Raw genomic sequence first — 10,294 nt, 5'->3', positions numbered from 1 at the left:
TATCATCAGCTCCGTGTGCATGAAGAAGATATTCCAAAGACAGCTTTCCGTACTCGTTATGGACATTATGAGTTCACAGTCATGCCATTCGGTTTGACTAATGCTCCTGCTGTTTTCATGGACTTAATGAATAGGGTCTGCAAGCCTTATTTAGATAAGTTCATCATCGTTTTCATTGATGACATTTTGATATATTCTAAGACGCAAGCTGATCATGAGCAACATCTCCGTCTTACTTTGGAACTCCTAAAGAAAGAACAACTTTTCGCCAAATTCTCCAAGTGTGAATTCTGGCTTAAAGAGGTTTAATTCTTAGGACATATTGTCAACGAACAAGGTATTCATGTAGATCCCTCCAAGATCAGTGCGATTAGGGATTGGGATACACCTACTACTCCTACTGAAGTTCGTTCTTTTCTTGGCCTAGCGGGTTATTACCGCCGCTTCATAGAAAATTTCTCGAAGATTGCAGTTCCTCTAACTGCTCTAACTCAGAAGAACAAGCCATTTGATTGGGGAGTCAAACAAGAGGAAGCGTTTCAGACTTTGAAACAAAAGCTTTGCGACGCGCCTGTCCTAACATTGCCTGAGGGCAACGATGATTTCGTCGTTTATTGCGATGCATCTAAATTAGGACTTGGCTGCGTCCTGATGCAAAGAAACAAAGTCATAGCATACGCATCAAGGCAGTTGAAGATACATGAGAAGAACTACACCACTCATGATCTTGAGTTGGGTGCAGTTGTCTTCGCTCTCAAAATCTGGAGACACTACTTGTATGGTACAAAATGTGTGGTTTTCACAGACCACAAAAGTCTTTAGCATATCTTCAATCAAAAAGAGCTCAACATGAGACAACGACGTTGGGTTGAACTTCTAAACGACTACGACTGCGAGATTCGCTACCATCCTGGTAAGGCGAATGTCGTAGCCAATGCATTAAGTCGCAAGGAACGTACTAAGCTTCATTGTGTACGTGTCCAATCTGTTATTCAAACCGATATCCAAGCCCGTATTTCTCAGGCTCAACAAGCTTGTGTTTCACAAGGTTTGATGGATAAGGAATTTCCTTATCACATAACACCTGCTCTTGAATTGAAAGACAATGGATCGTATTATTTCATGGACCGTTTGTGGGTCCCAAGCCAAGATAATCTCCGTACCTTGCTTATGGATGAAGCCCATAAGTCTCGTTATTCTATTCATCCTGGCTCAGATAAGATGTATAAGGATCTTCGTATTCAGTATTGGTGGCCTGGTATGAAGAAAGACATTGCCTTATACGTATCCAAATGCCTTACTTGTCTCAAGGTTAAGGCTGAACATCAGCGTCCTTCCGGATTATTAGAGCAACCGGAGATCCCAGTTTGGAAATGGGAAAACATTACTATGGATCTCATTACTAAACTTCCGCGCACAAAGAAAGGTCACGATGCCATCTGGGTAGTCGTGGATCGTCTTACAAAGTCAGCGCATTTCTTACCAATCCGTGAGGATTTTTCGGCTGACAAACTTGCTCAAATCTACGTAGATGAAATTGTAGCTCGACATGGTGTTCCTTTGAGCATCATTTCTGACAGAGATGCTCGTTTCACTTCTCATTTTTGGAGAACCATGCAATCTGCTATGGGGTCTCAACTTAATCTGAGCACAGCTTATCATCCGCAAACGGATGGTCAATCTGAAAGAACAATCCAGACACTGGAGGATATGCTTAGAGCTTGTGTGATAGACTTTGGTGGTAGTTGGGATTCACATCTTCCATTGATTGAATTCTCCTACAACAACAGTTATCACTCCAGCATCAACATGGCTCCTTTCGAGGCTCTCTATGGTCGAAAATGTCGTTCACCCGTCTGCTGGAATGAGATTGGCGTGGCTCAGCTTACTGGACCTGCCCTCATTTTGGAGACAACAGAAAAGGTAAAGAAAGTTCGATAACCTTCAGACAGCTAGAAGCCGTCAGAAGAACTACGCGGACTTAAAACGCAAGCCCTTGGATTTTCAAGTCGGTGATCGTGTATTACTTAAGGTCTCACCTTGGAAAGGTGTGATCAGATTCGGAAAGAAAGGAAAACTTGCACCTAGATACGTTGGACCATTTAAGATCGTCGAAAGAATCGGCAAGGTAGCCTACAGACTTGAGTTACCTCCTGAACTTGGAAATGTTCATCCAACCTTCCACGTGTCCAATCTCAAGAGGTGTTTAGCTGATGAGAACCTCCACATACCGCTTGACGAGATTCGTGTTGATAAAACACTGAAATTTGTTGAGAAACCGGTAGAAATCATGGAACGTGAAGTCAAGTGGCTCAAACGCAAGCGCATTCCTTTGGTCAAGGTTTGATGGGAATCTAAGCGTGGACCCGAGTTTACTTGGGAACGTGAAGATCAAATGAAGGCAAAATATCCGCATCTTTTTCCACGAGTTTCCTCTAAATAAATTTCGGGACGAAATTTCCACAAGTAGGGGAGACTGTAACATTTGTGCCTGTAATCATCATGAATAGTTCAATTATCAATAAAATAATGTTATTTGATCCCAATGTTTGTTTGGTTGTGTTTTACATTTTTCATGTTTTGACTTTTGTTCAAATTCAAACTCTACATCGCTTTCTGGAGAATTATACGCAAACTGGTGCGTAAACGTACTCAGTTTAATGCGACAAATACTCCAGAACATCAACATATACTCAACGTACCTTAAATAACCTTTACATAACTTAGAAATAAGTTTTGAAGGCTTTGGTATAGCAAAAACAAGTTAATTCGCTTACAGGGACTAAACTTGACAAACTGCGAAAGTATGCCAATTTGAACTGTAACGAACATTCCGGAACATGTCCATAAGTTAAACATACCATAAATATCCTTTACATAGCTTAGAAATAGGCTTTGAGAGGTTTGGTATGCTAAAACAAACTTTTGGATCATTCAGGGACTAAAAGTGTCAAAAAGTGCATAAGTTTGCACTTTCGCGCATAACTTATGTTCTGAATACATCCGGACATCCAAAAATTTATGTAAGCATCCTCATATTATGACTTAGTGTTTGGCATAAGAAAAATCCATTCGTCGCGTCATTTGGATCGTCTTTCGCGCTTATGCGCATTCCGTCGTAATTAAGCGAACATCGCGATCGTACGGCCAAACGAGCCAACATCCGGAACATTTTTGGGCATGTTTCATGTCCACAATGCTTAGGCATCATTTTAGGGCCTTAAAGATGGCTTTACAGGTCTTAAAAGGGCTGGAAATAGCTTAAAAACGCAACAGGGGTCAAATACGTAAATTCTGCAAGTGGTACAGATCAGACGGGGCAAGGCGACCCGCGTAAGACCTGCACACACTTTCACGCGGGCCGCGTGGGGATGTCTGACAGAAAGATTTTGCATTTAATGCAGAATCTGGCCTTTCGTTCGATCAAAGGGCGATGCCTTTTCACCCAAATGAAGGGCCAAGGGTCAAGTTCACTGAACTTATCCACTGGACACATGTACGCACGAGATCAAGGCACGATATTCGATAAAACGATCCTAACGGTTCCACTTTTCCTATAAATACCCCCCCCCTTTAGTGTAAAAATCACAAAATCAGATCCTAAAGCTCTAAGTTGAAACCATTGTTTCATACCTGAGCTGTTTGGTCTTGATTTGCACTCGGGGACCCTCCGTAAGTCTTCTTTCACTCTTTTATTCGCTTTTCGAGTCCGAAAGTCAACGTTTTGTTGACTTTCTGCATTGACCAGCTTATGGTTGATGCGAAGTTCATAGAACTTCATAACGTGAGCGTGATCACGATGGTCATGGTCCGTAGTGACCATACCTACTGATTACCCCGTTATCTAGGCTTAGTGACGAGTCGTAGTTTCGGCCAAAATGCGCATTCTTGTGTGTTTTGTAACCAAACTACTCGTGGGCATCAAAGCCGTTTGTTTTGATGCCAAACCTGTTTTCTAAACTAAGTTAAGCATGTTCTAACATGCTTAGCTCGTCACGTTTAGTATAGTGCTTATATAGGGTCGTAAGGTAAGCGATCTAAACCATCGCTTATACTTCCGAACCCGACCCATTTGGTCGATCTTTAGGATCCGACCAAACATATTAGGTGACCATAGCTATAACCTTCCGAGGTTATACCTTGTGGTCACGATGTTAGGCGTTCCAGACGTGTTCTACGCGAACGACGCGTAAGGTGGCATAAGCTACCTAAACGGGTCGTGATGGACCGTAAGCACTTAGGTTAAGTTTCATTTTAGTATGTAGGCTTTGTTAAACCATATTACACGAGTCTCCATACTCGTTTGGTTTACGAACCCGCGTACTATCCGATCCTTCTGATTTGGTCCGGTATATTAACATAGCTACCTATTAGGTGTCGTTGATATTCCGTGATCTTTAGCACTATCTGGTTATTATACAAGGAACTCAAAGCAATCTCAGGTGAGTACATAGAACCCCATCTTTTACTGTTTTCCAAACTGTTTTGGGGTGAAACACATGTGCCTATCTGTTACTTTCATGCTTTCCATGTTTTCACATCATATGCATGCTATGTTGTTAGTACATTATAGTACACGATTTCATTACATTTTATGCTATGTATGCCCATTGTGTGCGTACTTAGTGCATTGATTTACATAACATTTCTGTTGCATATGTTTACTCAGCATATGGACACATTGATTTACATGAACATTTCTGTTGCATATGTTTACTCAGCATATGGACACATTGATTTACATGAACATTTCTGTTGCATATGTTTACTCAGCATATGGGCACATGCCTTCATTTTGTTATGACATTTGGTTTGTTTAACATGGGACAATACATTCATTAACATTAGCTACGCCGTTCGTTAGTAGGTAGTGGTACCATAGGAATTGACAACTCCCATTCCTGAAGTCCTGGGTTTGATAGGACTGGAAGGAATGACCGAATTCGATATACATAACTTAGATAAACCTTTAATTTGTTTAAGGGTTTATCGCCGCAGTCTCAAGGTTTGGATGTATGCATAGTTTACAATACCGCATAAATGTTAATATCAATAGAGCATGCATTTTCCGCAGAACATAACGTTGATTTAAACCACGTTTTACTTCAACGACTTGTTTTGTGCATACGGTTTAAGTTGATACATTTCGCTTACCATACATGATACATTTTGGGATTACACATTGCATGATTTACATTGAACATAAACACGTTGACATTGACATACACATTTGGTGGTTTACATTGAACATAAACATTTGACATGGTTTACACAATAACACTTGACATTTGATTTATACATGAACAATTTACATGGTGGATTGGTTTGGGTAAATGATTTAAGTAACGTGGCGTACGTAATATGATACAAACATGGTGGATACGCCGCTGGTACTTCCTATATATAAATGTTTGTATAATATTACATATCGTGGCGTTATCTAAGTCATTTCAGTTTAGACACATTACATTTTACATAAATAACATATTCTTCACAAGACATTATTTTCACAAACAACTTATCTTATTCAACTCATTTTACTTGGTTATTCGTTTAACCTTGCAATTATCTATACATATCATTTGATGTTATCGTTTTTCAAATGGTTTACAAAGCAAGACAAATTACAAGGTTCATGACTGACTGTTATTAAACATTCTTTAAACTCAAGTCATGAATCCCATTTTCACAAAACCTATGTATCTCACAGGCATTTTTATGCTGACGTACCTATTTTCACATGTGTTTTCAGGAGCTGTTCCATAGGACGATGAACACGACACTAGGGCGGACCTGTGCCTTAGAGAATAAAAACTGAAGATAGAACTAGAATAACTGTGTTTTGAATTCTGTACTTCCTTTTAAAACAATGTAACACCCTTGTTTAATAAATAAAATGTAACTTTAATTTCCATGGTTGTATAACAATTAATTCTGTCCACGACACTCCCCGGCGTTTCCGCCGCGGTTTCATGTTATACGCGGCCGGGGTGTGACACTCGCAACAACCACCAACGTAAGTCCTCTCAATTTCTCACACTGATTAAAAATTTCTTACTTATGTGTCGTATCTTACGTGACATTTGCAGAAGAGCCAGTGCTCACCGTGCTCTGCGTGTGGGTATCCTGCTGCTCTTTGATTCGAAAAATTAGGGTTTTTGGTTATTTATTAGGCTATATTTTGCTGTAATAGTGTAAATCTAGGTCTGTTTGTTGTACTTTGGATGGATAATTTTAGGTTATTCTCTGGTGTTTTTTAGGTCTAAAAAATGGTTTTTTAAGTTTGGTTTGTGTTAGGGTTTTTTATTAACTTTTTTAGGCTTTGTGTATTTGTTTTTTAATCTTTGTATATGTCATGTGGCTCATGTTTGAAGCTTTAATCAATTCTAGATATGGAGGTTTATTCAGTTTTGTTTATTGTGGAAATCAATTATATGTGTTCATGGATGTATGCGTGTAATTTGTGTTTTGCTAATTTAATTTTCCTTTTTAAGTTTGTTGATCGACTTTGTTATGTGAGTACATGAAGTTGTTATTGAAGCATGATTTTGTATAATAAGCTCTAAATTTCGATGCCTGTTAAGCTCTTTTAAATCTGTTAAGCTCTTTTGTTGGAACTCTATTATATTGTTCATTACCGGTTTCATAATTTTTTAGATGTTGTTTGGTTATCATTTTCCAAATCCTTTAAGTCTCGGAATAAAGAAGAAAGGTCTAAAAATTTGTATGTTTATCTGTTTAATCACCTGTTTGTTTTTGTGGCAGGAACAACAGAATATAAAAAAGTCGTCATACAACTTCTATGTTGAACATCTGGTAAGGAAAATTGTATTCAAAAGCTTTATATTTATACACCTAACTGAACACTAGATGTAGAATTTTTAATCATGGACAATGTTTATGTTGTAATGGAGTAAATGGTGAAGTTAAATATATTTGTAGATTACTTTTTTTAGTTTATTATTTGTAATTAAGTTGATCCTCCTCTTAAAATAGTTTAATTTCTAATTATTTTGACAAAATCGGCTTGAAATTTGTAGTTAGTAGAGTTGTTTAAAGATTTCAATATGAAATTATAAATTACAAGATTTTCACTCTCCTAAAAAGAAAATGCCATCAATTTGTTCATCTCACAGTGTACTTTATTTCCATAGATCATCATTTAACCAATAAAAGTCAAGCCCCCATAGATTTTTGCTTGTTTGATATTGTGAACCCAGGTATGTTCTTTGTATAGTATACAGTCGCTTTTATGCTTATTTCTCGCATTATATCTGTTTTATTACTAAGTTCGAACATATTTGTTTTGTAGATGAAAGGCTTACTGAGGGCATACTTGTGGCGCATGAAGTTCTACATAGATCATGTAGTGTTGAGCCTGATGCATAGAGTTGGTGTGTCATAGCATATATTATTTTATGTGGGACTAGGCCTTTTGGGCCCGAACTAAATCTTGGATTTTTCGGGCTGTTTGGATGCTCAAGCTTTGATGAAGTTGTTTTAAATTGCACATTTGACGTTGTTTTAACAATCGCAGCAAGGTGATCCTGTTGAACAACGGTACAAAGATCACTCAGAAAGAGGATCATTGTCAATCAACTGGTCAATCGTGTTAATTAGTTCAAACAAGCTGCTACATCTGCTGATCCCAAGTATGAACACATTGACTTGAGTGTTAAACAGAAGGTATTTATCGTATGATCATTTATATCTATTCTAACTTGTCTACCCCGCCCTCTTTCAGGTCTTGATATCCATATATTCCAGAGGAACATGGCTGCAGCCTTAATATATGTGGGATCACAACCACCATCACCATTTTTTTAAATCATGGCTGCACTCGGGTTTCCCTTTGGTTCAACTGGGCTTGAGCCACGACCGCCACAGCAAAGAACGATAATCATGATCCAAGACAAGTGCAGCAGCCTCATAGTTCTCATGATCCAAGAAATTTATGGTTAAGAAAAAGGTATATGAGTAAACAGTTTCTTTTTTTTTTTAATTTTTATAGATCTTTTAATTTTTTAGTTATTTTTCATGCCTGTTGACGTGTAATGAAATTGATTTTGTAGAATTACTATAATACATTTATTTTTCTTACAGGAATCATTGTATAATTTTACATTGTACTCGCCTACTCGGTTATAACAATGATATCGCACCCAAAGGTAAACAAGCATATGAAACTTAATGACAGATGCTTGGATCTTATATCAACTAAATCCAATTTCATTATATTTTCAGCAACAATTAGCAGGTCATGCATGTATGTATCAATGGATGAAACTCCTCACCTAATTTAAGGTATGAAAGACATAGCGCTCTGGTGCATGTTTTTGAGCGCTTTTATTCACAGATGTTTCAATCATGTACTAACATTTTGTAACATTTTCGTGTAGTGGTAACCATGAACATGATGTGCCTGGAAGTAGATCTTTTTATGATGGTAATGACTCGGATGGTGAATGCGGTGGCCCAGCTGAGACAACATTTTATGTTCCTGCTGAAAAAGAGCTAAATTCTGGTAACAAAAGTCAAATATTTGATAATTCGGATCGTTTTTTATTAATTGAACTGATGATTTTTTTTATTGTTGTTGTATTGTAGGTATTCAGATGATTATGGAATGTTTCTTTTCTGCGTAGCGGACACCGAGCATGATTGGAGAGAAGGCAGTGAACAGCACGCGTTTATCGAGAAATGTCTTGCATCAGCAGACAGGAAAAACCAACCGTGGCTAATATTTGCTGCTCACCGTGTGCTCAGTTACTCGTCAGATTATTATTATGCATTAGTGGGCTCATTTGAAGAGCCCGAAGGAAGAGAGAGTTTGCAGAAGCTATGGCAGAAATACAAAGTGGACATTGCATTTTACGGTCATGTCCATAACTATGAACCATCTTGCCCGGTTTATGAGGTACAATACTTTTCATTTTGCATTTTAATCCTGAGTACCCGTTACTCAAAAACTCACGGGACCCACCAAAACCCTGCTAACGAAAGTTTAATTTTTGGCTTAGTAACAATGTGTGAACTCTGAGAAATCTCACTATTCTGGCACAGTGAACGGGACAATCTATGTTGTGGTGGGTGGGGCGGGGGCCGACTTGTCGAAATTTAGTGACATTAATATTACTTGGAGCAGAGATGGGAAGGTGTATGATTCATTCACCATCTGCTTTACCAATCATGTGATGCTTTATTACTTTCAATGCCAATCTGGTTTACCAATCATGTGATGAGGTCCAGATTGTACTTGTTTGTTTCTCTAGGAGTCTCTTTCTAAAGTGAGTGTTTGTTATTAAAATCCTTGAAGTTTCAATTGGTTTTCTTTTCATTTGGTTTCTTTAACCTTTGCTGTAAGCAAAGTGTAGCTGGAATCATTTGGCTGTATCAGTTTACTATGCAAAGTATAGTCTTTTAGATCCAGCATTAATATGTAATGGATGCTTCAGTTCTGTTTGAAACTATTTAATAGTGCATGATGCTTCATTCTCCCTTAAATTTTACATTTGTTAACTATATCAATTGTCGGTACCGTACATGTAACCAAACGAACCAGAAAAATACCGACAGAACGCGGGTACCGGTTCGGTATTTTTTTAATATAACCTTAATCACACCGTTATATTTTAAATCATGGGCGTTCGTCAAATATAACGATTGGTGGTACCGTAGAAGTAAAGAAGCGAACCAGACAGATACCGACCGAACAATGTTGGTGTTGGTTTGGTGTTCGTTTTTATTGTGTTTGATCTTATTGTTTTCGATCAATCTTATACTAAAATGTCACCAGAAAAATATTTAACAAATTGCGTGTTCAACTTTTTAAAAATAGTTAACAACATACTCAAAGTTTTATATAAAATATTATACTTTTTAGCCTTTTTTTCTTAAAAATATTATACTTTTTAACCTTTATCCAAAACGATACAGGCGTACTATACAGTAAATTACGAAGTGATTGATAAACTAACTATAAACAACCCTTGTACATAGCCCTAAATTCACCAACTTAAGTGATATATTTCCCGCCGCATCGCGCGGGTAAATGACTAGTAATTATGAAACAAGTTAACAAACTAGGTTAGTAAACCTAGTTAGGTAAGGATTAACCATATAGAGTTGACTAACTAGGTTAGTAAGTTACTTAATAAACCAAGTCAGTTTATGTTAGAAGTAAACCAGTTAGTGATATTTAAAATTTGCAGGGACTGAAGCTGTAAATATAGAAAATGATTAATAAGGAAAAAATGGTATAAAAACCAGGTTAACGGGATTCGAACCCTCGCCC

The 10,294-nt window shown here is 37.7% G+C and overlaps 1 protein-coding gene and 1 long non-coding RNA gene across 3 annotated transcripts; both read left to right on the top strand.

Moving 5' to 3' along the window:
• The first annotated feature begins 5,996 nt into the window (after positions 1–5,996).
• Positions 5,997–8,155, top strand: LOC118488090. Its single transcript, XR_004883652.1, has 5 exons — positions 5,997–6,016; positions 6,766–6,816; positions 7,155–7,220; positions 7,313–7,652; positions 7,745–8,155. It is a non-coding gene; the product is annotated as an uncharacterized LOC118488090 (long non-coding RNA).
• A 242-nt stretch (positions 8,156–8,397) lies between these two features.
• Positions 8,398–9,501, top strand: LOC110916784 (nucleotide pyrophosphatase/phosphodiesterase-like). Of its 2 annotated transcripts, none has more exons than XM_035985198.1 (3): positions 8,398–8,477; positions 8,606–8,917; positions 9,064–9,501. In XM_035985198.1, the coding sequence occupies exons 1-3, from the start codon at positions 8,466–8,468 to the stop codon at positions 9,064–9,066; spliced, it is 327 nt and encodes a 108-aa protein (XP_035841091.1). In that variant the 5' UTR covers positions 8,398–8,465; the 3' UTR covers positions 9,067–9,501. The 2 variants fall into 2 exon arrangements, 1 of the variants encoding a protein (XP_035841091.1); XR_002579996.2 differs by having other exon boundaries at positions 8,404–8,524; positions 8,608–8,917; positions 9,021–9,501.
• The last annotated feature ends 793 nt before the right edge of the window (positions 9,502–10,294 follow it).

This window comes from Helianthus annuus, chromosome 16 (genome assembly GCF_002127325.2).
Source record: "Helianthus annuus cultivar XRQ/B chromosome 16, HanXRQr2.0-SUNRISE, whole genome shotgun sequence".
NCBI classification, from domain to species: domain Eukaryota; kingdom Viridiplantae; phylum Streptophyta; class Magnoliopsida; order Asterales; family Asteraceae; genus Helianthus; species Helianthus annuus.
Note: the sequence above shows the minus strand (reverse complement) of the source record. Positions and strands in the feature narration are given on the sequence as shown.